At 48.7% G+C, this 19382-nt stretch overlaps 1 protein-coding gene across 3 annotated transcripts in view; it reads right to left on the bottom strand.

Moving 5' to 3' along the window:
- The window catches only part of Rhbdl3 (rhomboid like 3), a 56237-nt gene that overhangs the window by 19334 nt on the left and 17521 nt on the right, over positions 1-19382 (bottom strand). For all 3 annotated transcript variants that reach the window (XM_031352707.1, XM_031352708.1, XM_031352709.1), the window contains 5 exons: positions 17040-17198; positions 12924-13148; positions 8730-8878; positions 7618-7730; positions 1815-1915 (listed from right to left, as the gene is read on the bottom strand). In XM_031352707.1, coding sequence (XP_031208567.1) covers positions 1815-1915; positions 7618-7730; positions 8730-8878; positions 12924-13148; positions 17040-17198 — 747 coding nt within the window. The remainder of the gene's footprint in view (positions 1-1814; positions 1916-7617; positions 7731-8729; positions 8879-12923; positions 13149-17039; positions 17199-19382) is intronic.

Here is a 19382-nt window from a genome sequence, read left to right as displayed (position 1 = left end):
TGTCAGGGGACATGGAGCAGGGGTCAGCACCCAGATGGCTGTCAGGGGACATGGAACAGGGTTCAGCACCCAGATGGCTGTCAGGAGGTATGGAGTGAGGGCATGACTTTGGGCAGGTCACTTACTCTTACAAGGTCTGTTTTCCTACTTGAGAAGCCTGCTGACATGATCACTAAGGCTCTCCATTTTTTTAGATTTATTTATTTTATGTATATGAGTACACTGTAGCTGTCTTCAGACACACCCTGTCCCATGACAGATGGTTGTGAGCCACCATGTGGTTGCCAGGAACTGAACTCAGGATCTCTTCCAGTTGGTACTCTTAACCATTGAGTCGTCTCTCCAGCCCCTCATTAAGGCTCTCTTAGCTATGCGTATTTATTTCCGTGTGTGTGTGTGTGTGTGTGTGTCTGTGTGTGTGTGTCTGTGTGTGTGTGTGTGTGTGTATGTGTCTGTGTGTCTGTGTCTGTGTGTCTGTGTGTGTGTGTGTATGGAGACCAGAAGTCAAACCTGGAGCTCACTGATTCAGCTAGGATGGCTCCCAAAGGCAAACTCTAGGCATTGCCTCTCTGCCTCTCCAGAGCTGGGTTTACAGGTATGCATCACTGTGCCCCACTGTTTATGTGGGTGTTAGGGATCCAAACTCAGGTCCTCATCCCTGTATGAAAAGTACTTTATGAACTTGCTCAGCCCCTCAGCCCCAAAGCCCTCTTATTTTGCATGATCTATGACAAAGAATTCTAATGGCTATGCATACTAGTTGTGCTGGATAGTTTTATATCAACTTGATATAAGCTAATGTCACCTGAGAGGAGAGAACCTCAATTAAGAAAATGCTTCCATAAGATCAGGTATAGGTAAGCCTGTGAGGACATTTTCTTTTTTTTATTTGTTTTGTTTGTTTGTTTTGTTTTTTTGAGACAGGGTTTCTCTGTGTAGCTCTGGCTGTCCTGGAACTCACTCTGTAGACCAGGCTGGCCTCGAACTCAGAAATCTGCCTGCCTCTGCCTCCCAAGTGCTAGGATTAAAGGCGTGCGCCACCACCGCCCGGCGACATTTTCTTAATTAGTGATTGATGAGAGCCTAGCCCATTGTGGATGGTGCCACCCCTGGGCGGGTGGTCCTAGGATCTAAAAAACAGGTTGAACAAGACAGTAAGCTACCCCTCCATGGCCTCTATATCAGCTCCTGCCTTCAGGTTCCTGCCTGGTTTGAGTTCCTGTCCTGACTTCTTCAGTGATGAACAGTGATGTGGAGGTGTAAGTCAGATAAACCCTTTCTTCCCCAGCTTGCTTTGGGCATGGGGTTTCTTTCTTTTTTTCTTTTTTTTTTTTTTAAGATTTATTTTATTTACATGAATACACTGTAGCTGTCTTCAGACACATCAGAAGAGGGCATCAGATCCCATCATAGATGGTTGTGAGCCACCATATGGTTGCTGGGAATTGAACTCAGGACCTCTGGAAGAGCAGTCAATGCTCTTAACCGATGAGCCATCTCTCTAGCCTGGTCATGGTGTTTCATCACAGCAATGGTGACCCTAACTAAGACACTAGTAGCTGGATTTCTATCAACTTTTGAGGAAACAGGTAGACTAGGGAGACAGGCACACTTGTAGGCCAAGCCTGGCCTGAGATAATATGACCTCATCTGGAAAGGACAGATGCAGGCGAAATGGGTCTGTAGAGGGAGATGCAGCTATGGGCCATGTTACCAGCAGACCTGGACTGAAAGAACTATAGAGGATGGATGTCCAAGCCCAGTGATGTCAGAGGAGAGATAGGGAAGACCCACAGGGATCAGGTGCTGCTCACCATGACAATGTTGGCTAGGTGGGCAGAGACGAGTGCATACACCCCTCCGGAAGAGCCAACAACAGGTGCAGTCATGTCAGCCACAGACACCGCCAAGGAGCCTGCACAGAGAGAGTGAAAACCATCAAGGGTGCTGGACTCACGGTGCAGCCCAGCCCTGGCCCTCACCTTCCGCCAAGGGAGCAGAGCAACTCCACAGCAACAGGCTCCATCTCCTCCCCTTCCACCCCATGCTGTCTTGCAGCCTCCTCGGGACTGTTCAGAAGATCTGTGTATGGTGGGACAAACCCCGTGTTCAGCTTTCTTGTTTTACTGATGGAAAACCAAGATTCGAAGGACAAGCCTGACTGGCTCCAACTGGAACTGATCCCAAACCAAGTCACCTGCTTCAGCAACATCTGGTGGTGTCACAAAGCTGCCCCAGGAAACAGGTGTCCCACAAGGGCAGGCAGGGTACATATATTTCTCCCTCCTACCCATAAGGCTCATTTCCACCCTGAAGGCCTTTGAAGAGGTGCTAAGAGCCTCACCTTAGACATAAGAGAAGGCTCTCATCTCAGTTTTCCAGTGCGAAGTGCTGGAACTAGGATTTGAATTCTGTTCTGCCTGACACAGAAATCTTTCTCCTTCCTCCCAAGGCCAGGAATTGAACTTAGTGTCTTACAAAATGCTGGCTAAGCCCTCAGCCACAGAGCAGGTTCCCAGCCTGAAAGCCTTGCCCATCAGACCTGAGCTCTTGGCTGGAGTGACAGCCACATGACACTAGCTCAGAGGTGGCTTCTGCCCCTTCTACTTGTCTCTTTGCTCAGCTGAATCTAGAAACTTGCTTAGCATCACTTCCCACCTCCTGCCAGCCAAGCTAAAGCACAAGAGGATCTCCCAGGTGGGGCTTCTCTGTAGGGAGAATGTCCTTGAAAGTCCAAAGAAGGGTGACATCACACTCTGGGGAGAGTGATGACATTACACCCTGGGGAGAGGGAGGGCAGTTCTGTGGCTGTTGGTGTGTGGGATGACAAACTTTGTTCCTTGGAGGGAAGCTGGGCAGAGAGGAGATGGGAAATTTATTGTTCTGGTCGCATTTAAGTGTGATCAATGCTTTGGCTTCCAGGGAAGGACACAGGAGACTAAAAATAACTAGGAGGCAGAGCCCAGGGCACAGAGGGTGAGTGGCGGCTGGCCTGGGTGAGCAAGCAGAAACCACTGTTGGAAAATGCCTGCAGGCTCAGGATTCAATTAGCCGCAGGAGAGAAGGAACAGGCTGAGGGCCCAAATCTGCAAGTTTCACAAAGATAAAATACCTTAGGAGGGGGTTCCTGAACCAGGACCTAAGACCATCTGGATGGAGACATGGAGAGAGCTTCCCATGGGAGCACCCAGACCACCAGTCTCTTGATGCCCCCTTTCCAAGTCCCTATGACCAATTCTTGCTATTGAGGGAGATGTAATTTCTCCGGAAAAATTAAACAGGCAAACCCCAAACTATCATGACCCAAGAACTCCCAAGTCCTTCTCCCAGCCCATGGCAGCTAGAAATCTTCCTCTACCTTTGTCCTATCTTTCTTTGGGTTTAATTTGGTATCTAACTACTGATGTATAACTTTTCCCTTCTATTGGCCTATCCACAGGGTTCAGCCATAAATATCCCAAAGCAGGGGGATTGGGTAGGGGGAATCCCAGGGTAGCAAACATGCAGGCAGCACGATCTGCATGACAAAGGGTTCCCACACTCTCCTGGCTACTGTGTGAGGGCTGCATTGCAGGACAGTGCAGGGCCAGCTGTCTGAGCCAGCTCCTCATTAATTACTGTTTGCAGCGAGCAAGCTCAGCTTCACCCAGCTGGTCTTTTTCCTCTCTGACTGATGCATGCAAATCAACTCCTTCTCTGTGCCCCAGAGCAGTCCATCAGGGTCAGAGATGCATCAGGGCAGCCTCCAGGGACAGAAGGGCCCTACCAGGGTCAAGCCTACACAGCACTGACCTTTCTCTCACCCTCCCTGTGTTTAGAGTCTCGACCCTTGCTTGAGCCAGGGGCCAGTAGGAATCCTGGCAGGAGTGTGGAATGGGGATGAGAGTGACCCGTTGTGCGACCTGAGGCATTGCTCCTAAATTCTTTTGGCTTTAGTATTCACATGTATGAGATATGAAGGTGTAAAGCTTTTTACATTCTGAACAGTGAAACCTAGTTTTCAAATTAAACCTTTCCTGGGCTCCCTAATTCACTGGGCAGAGCAGAAAGCCCTCTGGCTATGTGGGGTGGGGCCTGGGAAGCAAGGCTGTCTGTCTACACAAGGGGAGGGGGCTCCACAGTTCTTCCCAGATCAGGAATCCAATGGCCCAACGTCACTGAATTTGGCTGAAGATCCAGGGGCTTTGGGCTTTGATTTTGAACTGAAATATAAGTATCTTTTAAAGACATATTTAAAGGTTTTCTTTAGACTGTGCTGGCCTTGAGCTTGCTGAGACCCCTCCTGCTTTGCCTCCTGCATGCTGAGATAACAAACTTGCACAAACGGTCTCATTTTATAATCTTTATTACCTTCCAAGACTTTTCTAAAGGCCCCTGCATCAGTTGCAGCCTGGACAGACTGGCCAGAACCAAACAATACGGATCTATGCACACAGAGTAGTAAAAGACACCAAGGAAGATTGTGGACCAGGCAGGATCCCTTCCCACCTTGTTAGGAAACTCATGGCTAACAACAGGTCCTGAAGGTCGTGACAAACCCCATGAAGGTGGTAGTGTCAGACAATGGCAAGATGGAGTGCCACGCCTCACCTCTACACAGCACAGACCAAGAGGCTGTCCCCAAAACATATTCTGGGTCCATGCCATCATTCAGGTGAGTTGGTGGCCTTGCCTTTGAGGCACAGCGGCAGTGGTTTTACCCTGAAAAGTTTGAAGGCAGGTGTTCTCCAACATCTCCCTTGGCAATTAGGAAAAACTCAAATTAACACTGGCAGAACACTTACCTCTAAGCAATGTTACTTTATTTATTCATGTATTCTTTCATCTACTCTACAAATATTTATTACCTCACAGGTGCTGAGCTCTAGGGATACATATTGGCTTCTACAAACTCTGTAATACAATGTTGCTGATACACTTTGGTGCTCTGTTTGTTTGTTATTTGACACAGTAACTCACATAGTTCAACCTGGTCTCAAAGTAGTTATGTAGCCAAGGATGACCTTGAGCTCTTGGTCCTCCTACCTCTACCTCCCACATGTTGGGATTGCAGGTGTATGCTAAGGTGTATCTTAGCAGGGCTCCTGCATGTCCTGCTAAGATAAAGACTTTAAAAGATTGTTAGTGATGTAACTGTTCATCTTTAGTGTCAGTCACCAGGCAGGATACAGTGTAAAGGGCTCTACCCTAACTTGATTGCTTAGAAGAGTTTATCTCACCTTTCTGAATAACCTGTACAACCTCTGGGAGTGACCAGGAACACCTTATGAACCTTACAAGATTGTGACATATACTGGGCATGGCACACAAGGCCTGTACCACAGAGCTTTGTAAATATGCTGTGAGTCAGCCATCACTTGATAAATAGGATGGCCTTAGGTTTGAAATAGTTTTACTGGGCAGGGATTAAAGCCGGGTCAGATACTGATCAAGGCCCTCCCTTGGTTTCTGATTATCTGCGCAAAAGCAAAGACCTGCCTTCTGGCTCTCAACATACCACGGTTGTTTCTACAGGGCAATCTCTGAGGTCCCAGAACCCGTGTGGGAGACCAGCTTCACCACTCACACAGAAGCCCCGTCTTCTTGGGCAAGTGACTTGTTCCTCTAAACCCTGGTTTCTGTCTGTCTGTCTGTTTGTTTGTTTTGTTGTTTCTCTCTCACTATGTAGCCCAAACTGGCCTTCAACTTCTGATCCTTTTGGTTTAAGTCTTGGAATCACTGGTATTACAAGCACGTGTTGCACCAAACCTCAGCCTTGGGCTCTGTGCCCGCAGTCGGTAGAAACGAGTGGCCACATGGGGTGGTGGTGAGGACTGCTGGTCATGCATAAGACTTAACTCTCTCTATTTGTCTGGAAGGGCTTCCCTCTGGGGATACAGAGGGGGAGTAGTGTAGGGAGATCAATCCACAATCTTATGGGGGTCAATGACATGAGCTGTGGTGACCGAATGGCCTCTGGCCTGAATCAATGGCTCCGGCAGAGCACTGTGTGCCCCTGGCTCCCTGCTGCAGCCCCACAGCCTCCTATCTTGGTGACCTGTCCTGCTTTTGTCTGCACCTCCCCAGTCTGCACTGACATCACTGTGGAGGGATGTTTGTGCTGTCTCCCCACTGTGTCATCTGCTCTGGGTGAGGGCTGAGTCATTTTGAATCTCACTTCTGTCTTCCAAGTTATTGGCACCCCGAGTCTAATTGACTACTAACTGCAAGTGTTACGAGTGCCTTCCCGTTCCTTGCCATTTAACATCTGGGACTCTGAGAAATTAGGTAGGGAACACACAGCAGCCATAAATCCCCAGGTGGCACGACTGGAAGGTGTGTGGGTGGCTGAGAGAGAAGTCTGGAACCTGGAGGTGCTCACTTGACCTCTGATAAGGACATAGAAGGTGCTGGATTCAGGGAAAGGCTTTGAGGGTGCTGTCCAAGGTGCAATGAGCTGGACACAGATGCCAGGGAGAGTGCTGAGAGGGTGCTGGGTCCTGCCCTGCCCCAGCCATCTCCCTGCACAGGGTCTACAGACTAGCGTTGGAGGAAGACTTCCTGCTCTGAAGTCACTTTCATCACCAACTGCCTCTTGCTTACAAGGCCAAATCTGCCCAGCTCTCTTGAGGACAACATTAATGCCACTCAGAAAGGATTAAGATCTTTACACACACACACACACACACACACACACACACACACACACACACACACACTACAGAGAAAGAGAGAAACAGAGACAGAGAGGCAGAGAGACAGACAGAGACAGAGAGACAGAGGCAGAGAGCTGAGGAGGCTTTACATCCTCAGTTGGAGGTATCACAGGGGAGATCCAGTGCTTCAAAGTGCTCTCTCGAGAATTCACTCATACCCTATGCTCAGGTCAGACACACAGACTTCTTCTGGACAGAAGTATTCACTACCTCCTAGGCCAGACTGTCCTGTCCTCAGAGGGTCAATCAAGGGATCCAGGGCTGGTCTGGGTAGAAGAAAAAGCTCCCTATGGGTTCAGATGTGCCTTGGCCAAAGAGCTGCCTGGCTTCATCTACGCCATTGATGCCTTGGCTGTTCTCCTGCATGCTGCACAGTGAGAGGAGCCTCTGGTTACATGGGCAGTCTCCCAACAATAGCAGGCAGTTCTCATTAGCTCTGCCTACAAGCTTGATGGGACCAAAGGGACCAAGGAGCTGGGCAGTGGTGGCGCATGCCTTTAATCCCCAGCACTTGGGAGGCAGAGGCAGGCGATTTCTGAGTTTTAGAGGCCAGCCTGGTCTACAGAGGGAGTTCCAGGACAGCCAGGCCTATACAGAGAAACTCTGTCTTGAAAAAACAAACAAACAAACAAAAAAACCAAAACAAAACAAAAGAAAGGACCAAGCAATTTCCCCAGGCTTACACAGCTGAAACATGGGAGCACGGGAGTCTGATGACAGGCAGGAACTCTGTCAGTAGGCCTGTCAGTATGCTCTGCCTCCTCTCCAGAACATACCTCCCTGTCTGGGTAGCCATGGGAAATATGCCTAGTGGGCAATTATGAGTCAGAGACCTTGGAGATGAGTGTGTGCCCAGGAAGCCTGGGCTTGTACCACCCGTATACCACCATGGGGAGGAGCACCACAGGGCCCACCTGCCTACCTGCCACAACACCTGCCACGTAGACAAGCCCAATTCGCGTGGCTCCATGCACCATCTCCAGGGGTACCCCTACCAGCAGCTGCAGCGCCACATTGAGTCCCAGCTGTTCCACCCTGTGACAGACCATGGTCATTAATTCACCTGGCAAATGCTGTGTGTTAAGAGCCAGCAGGTTGGTGCGAGGCCCCATTCTTTGCCTTTGAGCAGCTCATGGGCTGTGGAGGGGACTTGACTGTCATGGGAAAAACTTCCTTCCTGCTGGGACAGAATACACATAAGGGACCTGGTGGTGACAGGCAGGTAGTCTGTATGTGCAGCTGTGACAGGGACTGGCGGAGCCCAGGACCTAGCAGCTCCAGGGGTTAATTTGCAAGAAGCCCAGGCTCAGAGAGTAGAAGTGAGTGGCCTAGTTGATCTGCCCCATTCCCCAGCTCTAGGCTCACTCTGACTCTTTACCATATCTACAAGCACTACTGAGTCGGAGAACAAAGATGGTCTCAAAATATCTTGATGCATTAGGGACCTCCTGGAACTTAGTAATGCATCTTCTCTCAAAGTCTTACAGAGGGAAGTTCTTCCTGGCATGAGAAGGGGCCTGTTTCACTGGCTCCAAACTTCTCAGGGATGGGAGACTTTCTTCCCCTGGACAGACTATGATGGGAAATCAGTTGTTGCAATAAAGTAGTCCTTTCCTTTGCTCATCACACACACACACACACACACAGATGATGAACAATTCTGGTGGCTGGTCACATGACCCTTTTTGCTTTGGCCACTAGGAAGCATAGAGCGTTTCAGCCTGCCTCTGCCAAGTGCACAGAGCCGCACCGTTACATGTGTGCACCAATCCCATTGCTGGCTCTCAGCATTCTGCTCTCTCCTCCTTTTCCACACACACTTAACAACTGATTGGTGTGTTTGGTATTGTAGGCGTTTCAAGAAGCGATCTGCATCCATGTCATTAAAATAAACTGATAACCTAATTTAGAGGCCCTAGGTCCAACCCTCAACACTGTAAAAAATGAATTGTGAAGCATGCGTATGTAAATGTGTATATAATATGTTCAGATATATTTCAGCCCCACTCTTCTGCGGGGACTACAGAGACATACCCTGCATGCATGAAGATGTATGTCACATAGCGCCAAGCCTGTGCACGGAGCTGCGGGTGGTAAACCAGAGAGTTCTTCAGGTATCGAGGATGTGTCACCTGCAGCACAAACTGATCCAGTAGGACCCCGTTGTACAGGAAAAGGGCAACCTGGAAGAAGAGCAATGGAGGGGTCAGTTACTAGACACAGAACTGCCCAGGGTGGCCCTCGTGCTGATGGCACTGAGGTCCTGACCGGAGGCTGTCACCCACCCTCCCAGAGAATGAAAGGAGCGGACAGCCAGCACCTCCTTATCAGAGAACATCTCTCACTGTACTTCTGTCTGAACTGTGTAATGGGGTTACTGGATCTCTCCGCCTATGCTTCGTTGGTGGGTGTGATTTTTTTGGCAGGAGGTTTTAAATTTTAACTCCAGTAAAAGCTCACTCTCTCACTTTGTATAGGTTGATTTCTTTTTTTCTTCTTTTCTTTCCCAAGTCAGGGTTTCTCTATGTAGCCCTAGCTGTCCTAGAATTTACTTCGCAGACAATGCTGGACTCTCCCAGAGATTCCTAACCCACCCCCAGCCTCTGCCTCCAAAGTGCTGGGATTAAAGTTGCACCATCACTGTCTGGCAAAGGTTGGTGTCTTTTCTTTCTTTTTTCTTTTTTCTTTTTTCTTTTTTCTCTTTTTTTTTTGTTTTTCTTTTCTTTTTAATTTATTTTTTTATACCTTATTTTACTTTTTGGATTTTCTTTTTTTCTTAAAGTTTTATTTATTTATTATTTATATGAATATACTACTGTTGTCTTCAGACACACCAGAAGGGGGCATCAGACTCCATTACAGATGGTCTGAGCCACCATGTGGTTGCTGAGAATTGAACTCAGGACCTCTGGAAGAGCAGTCACTGCTCTTAACCACTGAGCTATCTCTCCAGCCCCCTACTTTTTGGATTTTCAAGAGAGGGTTTTTCTACGTAGCCCTGGCTGTCCTGAAACTCACTCTGTAGACCAGGCTGGCCTCAGATTCATAGAGATCTATCTGTCTCTGCCTTCCCAGTGCTAGGATTAAAAGCATACACTCTTATCCCCAGTAAGGAAGAGACCCTTTCTTAAAAGAACAACAAAATGGACCAAAAGCACACATATACCTGCAGGCACACATACTCACAAAAAAATAAAATAAATAAGTTAAGCAAAACGAGGGGATGAAGAGCTGACCCAGCAGTTGAGAGCACTTGTTGCTCTTGCAAGGGACTTGGGTTTGGTCCCTAACACCAACATGGTAGCTTGCGACTATCTATAACTACAGTTCCAGGGGATCTGATACCCTCTTCTGACCTCTGTGGTCACTGCATGCATGTGGTGCACACACACATATTCATGTGCATAAAGTAAATGCATCTAATAAAGAATTTTTTAAAAAATTCAAAATGATGTTTTTTAAAAAAGGGGGTGGGAGCTGGGCAAGTGGTGGTGCACGCCTTTAGTCCCAGCATTTGGGAGGCAGAGGCAGGCTGATTTCTGAGTTCGAGAGGTCAGACTGATCTACAGAGTGAGCTGCAGGACAGCCAGGGCTACACAGAGAAACCCTGTCTCGAAAAACCAAAAAGAAAACAGAAAAAAAATGGGGGTGGGGCCACCAGAAGGTACAGTGGGTAAAGGCACCAGCCACCAAGCCTGATAACCTAAGCTCAGGGCTGGAATCTGAGAAGAAGAGAGAGAACAACAGATGCCCATAAGTCGACCTTCTCACCTAGACACGGGCACCACGGATGCACTCTCCCCATACACAAAGCAAGTAAATGAATAAATAAATGTCATTTAAAATTTAAAATTGACAAAATAACAATAGCAAGCATCAAGTTTAACTCAAAGAGGCAGCTCAAGCCCTAGCACACACTTAGAGGAGGGAGCTACAATTCAGGTCAGACTAGACTTTCTAAACTAAACACGGAAGACTGACTATACGCCCTATTCTCCAAGATGCTGCTCAGGCAGCTGGGAAGAGAGGCCAGCGGTAAGGGGCTTGTCTGACATGTATGAAGCCTAGGTTTGATGCGCACACGCACGCGCACAGCTGTTCTTTCCACCTAATGCCATTCAGGTGTCCTGGCAACAAGCAGAGCTTCCAAGGTATCTCGTTATTGTTGGTCCTCAAATAGATGTTAATAAACAGCCCCACACAGTCAGCGTTGGAAGAACACAGCTAAGAAAATCTCAGAAAAACAGCACTGCAACGTTTGCTTGGATGAGACCAAAACAACATGCAGAACCGAGGGGGAGCTTTTTGTTTGTTTTGTTAGTTCTTTTCTCTTCTCTTCTTTTCTTTTCTTTTCTTTCAAGTCAGGATTTGTCTGTATAGCCCTGGCTGTCTTAGAACTCCATCTATGTAGACCAGGCTGGCCTCAAACTCAGAGACCCACCTGGCTTCACCTTAGGGTTTCTTCAAAATATTTTTCTTTATTATTTTATGTCAGTGGATACTTTGCCTGCATATATATATATCAGTGCACCGCGCTCATGCCTGGTGCCATCAGAGGCCTGAAGAGGGTGTTGGAACTAGATCACTTGGAACTGGAGCTACAGATGGCTGTGAGCTTCCATGTGGCTTCTGGGAATCAAACTCAGGTCTGAAAAATCAAACTCAGGTCTCTGAAGAAGTAGCCAGTGCTCCTAACTACTAAGCCATTGTTCTGGCCCACTCCTGGTTTTTTTTTTTTTTTTTGAGACAAGATCTCATTTTCTAGCCTAGCCTGTCCTTGAACTCTTGGTGACCCTTCATGCAATTGACAAATATGAGTCTCCAAATCCAGCCAGATTAAATAAAAAGGATGCCAGGAAACTGAGCCACCTGCCCAGTAGAGAAAGCAGGGGCACCTGAGACCTCGTGCAGAGGTGGTAATCAAGTACATGACTTTGGAGGAGAAACGGCCAGAGACAGGAAAATGGCAAAGGAAAGCCAGGCATCACTGCAGGAGCCAGAAGTGGGATGGGATACTGGAGTTCCGGTGCCGAACTGAGAACTGAGTTCCATCACACAGGGACAAGTCACAGACAGGAGTACCTGGGGAGTCCCTTGTCTGTGCAGGGCTCATTTTTGCAGGATAGTAAGTATGGCTTGGGGCTGCTCTTTCAGAGGACCCCAGTTCCATCCCCAGCTCCAGGAGATCTGAGACTTTCTTTCCACTGACAAGCTTGTGTGCACATGGGTACACACACAGAAATATTAAAACAAACAGAAGAAATGGTTTTGGGTTGAAATGATTGGTTTTGGAGAAGTGTGGCAGATTCCCTAAAGAGAGAATGTTCTTTAAAAACTTCATTTCCTTGTTCACAAACACTCCCTCCCAGAGGTCAGCAGTGCTCCTCTGTGTCCAGGAAGCACCTGTCCATCCTCTCAGGCTATGGCGGTGTCTGTCCTTCCAGGAACAGCATGGGGGAAGCTCTTGTGACTCCTTGGAAATGAAGTCCCAAGGGGCCAACAGTTGCTGTCCTAGTCCTCCAGGGGAGGAATTACATAAATTGGCTTTATTGAGTTTGCCTGGCTAAATCCCCAAATCTCTGAGTTTGTCATATTGTTTTGCTGTGTAGAATAGTGTAGAAATACAGGGACTTTGCTGCAGAAAAAAAAAAAAAAAAAAAAAAAAGCCTCAAATAACCTTTGCCGGGAGTGCTCACTGAAAGCACTTAGCCCAGGCAACTGGCATAGCCCAGCTTGGGAGCTCAAGGCCAAAGCCAGGCAATCAAGAGTTGGAGGCCTGCTTGGGATACACAGTGAGGCCCAGCCAGTCTGGAAATAGTGAAACCCTGCCTCAAAAACCAGAAAGCAAAGCAAGAGGCTGGAGAAATAGCTATCAGTTAAGGGTGACGGCTGCTCTTCCAGAGAGCAGGAGTTGGGTTGCTAGTGTCCACATGAGGTAACACCCTTTAATTACACATCCAAGGGAACCTGACACGCTTTCTGGACTCAGTGGACACTCCCATGTCTATTTGCATACCCACAGATACAAAGATGATAAAAATTTAAAAACAAAGCAAAACAACCCCTTAAAACTTAGGACTCTCTTTGCAGCCTAGGGTTACAGTAACCCATGGGTTCCCTAGCAACGCTGCAACATGCAGGACAAGCGCTACTGGGCTTCCCCCTCCCCTCAAAAACTCTTCTCCCCACACAACCCCAGGTCTAGGAAGCCTTCACCCTGGTCCTTGCCTCCAGCAGTGTGATTGTGATCATGAACCAGGGCGGAGGGCAGCAGGTATAGCTGTCATAGTACCACTTGCGGTCAATCTCCCGGGGCAGAGTCTCATAGGCCACGTGGCGGATGAGCCGCTGTGAGAGGCTCAGCCCCTTCTCCTCCAGCAGGGCCTTGCTGCTCAGCCTGCGGTTTCCCTGAAGGATGGCCTGGCGGAAGCTGTTGGAACGTTTGTTGCTCATCTGCACAGGAAATGGATTGAGGAGAGGGTCAGAGCTGGGGCCTCAGGGAAACCCTGCACCCACACCTCAGCCTGCATATTCTGTAGGGCAAGCCAAACCCCTCTTCTCTGAGCTCTAAGCAGCAACCCCCAAATACCACGGTGTTGACCTCTGAGGCCCACGGAGCATCTCTATTAGATGAGGACTCTGAATATCCCCTCCCTCTAATAGGAAAACTGAGGTCCAGAGAGTCCTAAGATAACACAGGCTCAAACCCAGCCCCATACTCCAATCCACTCATTCCTCATTGCCCCATCCCAAGTGTTAGCGCCATCACCAGACACAGGGGAGTGTCAGGTGCTCAGGACAGAAGTAACCAGCGGTCACAGTTCAGAGTGACGGCTGCTGAGAGAGTACACAGGATCCAGGCCAGTGTGTAACAAGGTGGTCAGCAATGGCTTTCCTGGAGGTGATGCTCAGGTGATGGCCAGAGGTGAGGAAGTGTAAGCATCCCCAGATATACCAGCTTGGGAAGGTGAAAGTAGGTCTTGGTCAGCCAGCTGTTAGACTCTGCCAGAATCAGAACTCAATGCCCTGTCACAGAAGCTGTGACACCTTCGTGTCTCCCAGGACATATGACAAGCCTCAGGCCTCACCAAGACCAGGTCCTGCCCTCAGCAGCCCTGGCCTGGCCCCCATAGAACTCTATCTGCTTCACCCAGTAGTTAGCCTAACTTCTAGCTTCTAGAAACTTATTCTATCCTTGACTTTCTCTCCAGGATCATACTGTAAAAACTATTCCCAGGGGGAGAAGCCCAAACAACCGGGATCTGCTGGCTCAAGGGCCCAGCAGCTTCATAGCTACTGGCATATAGCTAATGATGTACTTTTTGGACCATGGGCCCAGCAAGAGATAATCCAGCCAGACCTGAAGGCAAGATTCGGGCAAGGTTGGCAAGATGCATAGGATCAGCAGGGGACAGGAGTCTGCAGCTCTTTCTGGAGGGCACCTGAAAGGATCCAGGCTCAGATGGGGCCATGTGGTAGGAGCCTCCCTTGCAGAGTCCTCTCTTCACCCCTGAGTCCTGCTTCTCACTGGTCCTGTGGGGCTTCAAATCAGCCTCCTCTGGCCAGCTGTCCTCAGCGAAGCCTTTCTAGCCATTCCCACCCCTCTGGATAAGGATGGTTTGTTTTGCCTGGGTTGGTGCAGGAAGGGCCACAAAGAAAAAAATCATACGGGGAGGTTTCCTGGCAGAAGAGAGAGCATCGACAGGCGACAGAAACTTGCAAATACAGTCCTTTATCATATTTGGTCCTTTTGAAACCCTGTGTAACCCGTTGGATTAATTTTACAAAAGGGAAAAGAGAGGTAAAGAGTGAGGAGCAAAGGCAGAGCAGGGGCCAAGCCCCTTTTACACGAACGCAGGCTGTAACTGGCTGCTCCAGCTCAGAGTCTGAACAGAAAAGTGTGACGGTATCATGTCACTTCTCATCAGAGGGCTCCGCTGGAATGGAGCCAGCCAGGAGAGAAACAACCTTGCCCAGGCGTTGAGATTGGGGAGCACCTGTCGCCTATAGGCTAGGCTGGGCACAAGCCAGAGTCAGGCTCATAGTCTGCCTCTTGGTGATGTTGATGGCACTCCCGTGGCCCAGTCTGAGAGCCTTTGATGAGCTCAGCCTGGGCCGAGTCTACTCAGAATAGTGGGTTCCCTTGGACCCCTGAATGTCTACAGCAGTTCCTTCTAGACCCTTACACCCACAGACTGCAGCAACCTGCAGCTGAAAGGCTATTGAACCTGCCATTGTCTGGGCAGGCACGTCATAGAGAGCTAAGAGGGAGCAGTGACAGCAGGCTTCCCTGATCGACGCCTTGGATGTCTAAGAATACAGGGATCTTCACAGAGTTTTCTCCTCCGTGGGCGACATGAAGAGAGCAGACCACCTCATCGGTGGGAAAACAAGAATCCAGCCTTGTATTCACCTTGCTAGTTCATAGAACATCTACTGATGTTCCATCCATCCAAGGTGGGAAATGCAGCTCGCCTAAGATACCTGAAGCCCATTGTAACCCTGCCACAGAAGCCTCTGAAAGAACATAGCAACAATCCCCAGGAAATGGGTGCATCTCCACCAATGATAACAGGCAATGGGCAGGGCTCATGGACCATGGCCAGCCCCTCCAGAAGTCGCCCACAGGTCTAAGCTTCTAGTCATGCTACATTCCTAGGAAGTCTGGCTTGATCTACCTTTTCCCCTGCCAGGACTTACCCACTCCCAGCTCCTGGGAAGAGCACTAACTGAGTTCACAAATACATCCCACCAACCCAATCCAGGCCAGTGCACAGAAAGAAATCTCAGGCCTTAGCTAGGACCTAACACAGAAAGAGACTGTGTACAAAAATGTTGGGAATCAAGGATGAAAGGGCTGGTGTGGTGTAGCCACCTTGTTATCACAATGGGAAGGACTCAAATTGCCAGGAGCCTTAAGGGATAGCAGCAAGACCTTAGTAGTGCGAAGGGAAATTCCAGGAAACAAGCTGGGTCTGCAAAGATTGACTCATTTGAATGGCAGCCATGTGGAAAGTGATGTTGGAGGTCCAGAGCCTAATTATCCTGGGTTGTCTTCAGCTTCCTAAAGAGCCATTCCTTGCCCACCTCTATACCAGACCCAACATCCTGTGACTGGCAAGTAAAAACCTCTCTGGAATTTATTTTTAGTTTGTTTTTGTTTTTGTTTTGAGAATGGATCTCACCATGAATCTCTGGCTGACCTGGAACTCGATAAGGCTGGCCTCAAACTAACAGAGATCTGTCTGCCTCGGTCTCTGTCATGCACTAACACACCCAGCCCTTTTGGAATTTATTAACTTAACTGACCACTAGATTCCATCCATCCAAAGGCTAAGAATGTCACCAGACAACCTCAGAGCAATAAACAATTTATTGTTTGTTTGTTTGTTGTTTGTCTGTCAGTATCTGACGACTATAGGAAAGATCCCCCCCCCCCGAACTCCCCCCTCCCGCCCCCCCGTGGAGGTTCGAATAGATATGGCCTCATGTGTTTGAATGCTTGGCTATAGGGAATGATGCTATTAGGAGGTGTGGCCTTGTTGGAGTAGATGTGTCACTGTGGAGGCAGGCTCTGGGGTCTAAGAAGCTCAAGTCTGGCTAGTTAGTGTGTCTTATTAGTCAGCTGCTGTTCAGGGTCAACATGCAGAATCTCAGCTCCTCCAGCACCATGTCTGCTGGACTCTAACATGCTTTCCGCCACGATAATGATGGACTGAACCTCTGAACCTAGAAGCCAGCCCCAATTAAATGTTTTCCTTTATAAGAATGGCCCTGGTCATGGTGTCCCTTCACAGCAATGGAAACCCTAGCTAAGAGACCCATCGTGCTTAACTTGTCTCTCTGATGTTTTCACCGATGTGTTTTTTTTTTTTTTTTCCGAGACAGGATTTCTCTGTGTAGCCCTGCTTGTCCTGGATCTCACTCTGTAGACCAGGCTGGCCTCAAACTCAGAAATCTACCTGCCTCTGCCTCCCAAGTGCTGGGATTAAAGGCATGTACCACCACTGCCCGGCTTACGTGTTTCTAAAATGCCTTGATTTATAACTTTCTTTGCTCTATTGCTATAAAAAAAACTCCATGAAACTGTGTCCTTGCTGAAACATATTTGAGGAGACCTAGTATATGTTCCCAGGCTAACCATGTTTTACTCTATTTAGTTGGGAGCTGTTTCTTTCAATGATGGTGGTATCTTCTCACCTGTTGAAGCTGAGGCCATTCAAACGCAGTCAGTCAAAAACAAAACAAAACAAAATGACAACAACAACAACAACAACAACAAAACCCCATTGCCTAAAACTCCTTCCTGTGCCTCTAAGCCCGTCCCCTTTCCAGAATGCTCACCAGGTTGACAAAGTCCTGGTAGCAGATTTGCCCATCAGCGTGGCTGTCTGCGAGAGCCAGGAGCACCTCCTTTTTGTGTGGATCCAGCTTAGAGCTGTGGCTCTCCAAGAGGCTCCGGAACTTTCCCGTGCTGATGTAGCCGGTGCTCCCAGGGTCAAACTGAGGGCGAAGCACAGAGAGCGGAGTCAGTGGGGCAGCACCCCTCCCAGTGCTTTTGAGGGGCCCAGGTCTCCCTCACTCGAAAGTTGGCTTTCCTTTTCCTTTTCTTTCTTTTAAATTTGGTTTTTTCTCTTTCTTTTTCTTGTGCAGACCTAGTTGTCCTGGAACTCACTCTGTAGATCAGGTTGGCCTCGAACTCACAGAGATCCATCTGTCTCTGCCTGCCGAGTGCCGGGTTGATTTTCTCTTCAATGGAACTGGCCCTCTACTACTACAGCTCCCCCCAGAACCCTCCTTCCACTTAGTCCAACTGTGGAAAGGAAAGCAGGAATGGAGTTCAGTGAGCGGAGGAGACAAAAGACTTCTGGGACGGGGAAAGAAGGAGCTTAGCCTCGCCTGTGCAGAAGGTACACCAGCTTCCCGACATAGCCGGTCCCACGGTCTCTGACTAACACACCCACACATGGTTGCTGGAAGACTCACTGGAGACAAACTCTCTGTTGTTCTGTTTTGGAGGGTGAGTATGCCTCTGCATTCCCATGAGCACAGTGCTTTTTGATTTTTGGGACAGGGTTTCTCTGTAGCCCTGCCTGTCCTGGAACTCACTCTGTAGAGCAGGGTGGCATCGAACTCACAGAGATCTGCCTGCTCTGTCTCCTTAGTGCTAGGATTAAAGGCGTGTGCTACCACCGCCAGTAACTGCTGCACTTGTGTGTTTACACCATTCTCTTTAACTTCCCGAAACTCCCCGGCACAGGGGCCAGGCTTCCCAGGTAACCTATCACTAGCTACTTCTGCCTCATCACTGGGCTGCAGTTCCTCCTAGGTCAGTGTGTCTTGTCATTGCAGGAGGCACTTATATCAGTCAAGTTTTGTTGATGAATAAATGGGATGTTCAATGGACAGACAGGTACTAATTTTCCATGAGAAGCCTCTTAGGTTCAGTTAGAAAAAGCCTTTATCCTTTCTTGTTCCTTCCCCACAGAGTTCACAGAGCCTGCCCTCTATACCCTGCCAGAAAATTACACTCCATCTCACACGGGACTCCAGTGTGTACCTGGAAAAGCTGCAGTAGGTTGCTTGGGTTTTTAAAGGCAACAGAAGGCAGGAGATACAGGTCAGCGGCAAGTGCTTGCCTAGCGCAGAGAGTCCCTGGGTCTGATATCAGCGGCAAGTGCTTGCTTAGTGCAGAGAGTCCCTGGGTCTGATATCAGCAGCAAGTGCTTGCTTAGTGCAGAGAGTCCCTGGGTCTGATATCAGCAGCAAGTGCTTGCCTAGCGCAGAGAGTCCCTGGGTCTGATATCAGTACAGGAATGGGAGGCCCTGAATTGCCATGGACCTTGGGAAAGTACAGGCTGTGAAGCTGGAAGTCAAACCCATGCTGCTCCTTCCCTGGATAAGGTAACAGACCTGGATAAAGTTAACAGAGGCTGTTTTGGGAAAGCAGGTTCTGTGTACAATGTGTCTAGACAATCTAAGCCTGATAGCCAGAAGTCGCGGTCAGGGACCTTCAGCTGTCCCCAGAACTCTTTAGGAGATGATAACTCCAAGGAGACCATGTTCAGATCACACCATCCACCCCAGCACCAGGTATCAGGCATGACATTTATTTGCTTATTACCATCAAGTATTTCTGGAAACTCAAAATCTTCAAGACTGAAAATGTTGGGGCCGACAAAATGGCTCAGTAGATAAAAACCCTTTGCTAAGCAAGCCTGACCTAACTTCAGTTCGATCCCTGGAACTCATGTAGGGGAAGAAGGAATGAACTGACCCCCCTCCCCCAAAACCATCCCCTGATAGCTCCCTCCACACACACACACTAATAACAACAACAGTAATAATAGATTCTCATTTGTTTGTTTTTTTGAGACAAGCTTTCTATAGCCCTGGCTGCCCTGGAACTCACTGTGTACACCGGGTTGGTATTGAAGTTCATAGAGATCTGCCTGTCTCTGCCTCCCAAGTAGTGGGACTAAAGGAGTGTGACACCACACCTGGCTAATAATAGGTTAAAAAAAAATACCCACTTAGCAGGTAAAGGCACTTGCAGGCAAGCTTGATGACCTGAGTTCCATCCCAACATCAAAATAGTAGAAGGTGAGAACTGACTCCCACAAGTTATCCTCAACCTTCACAACACTTGGACTGTGGCAGGCAGGCAGGCAGGCAGACAGACAGGCA

Source organism: Mastomys coucha, unplaced genomic scaffold, assembly GCF_008632895.1.
Source record: "Mastomys coucha isolate ucsf_1 unplaced genomic scaffold, UCSF_Mcou_1 pScaffold5, whole genome shotgun sequence".
NCBI lineage: Eukaryota > Metazoa > Chordata > Mammalia > Rodentia > Muridae > Mastomys > Mastomys coucha.
Note: the sequence above shows the minus strand (reverse complement) of the source record. Positions and strands in the feature narration are given on the sequence as shown.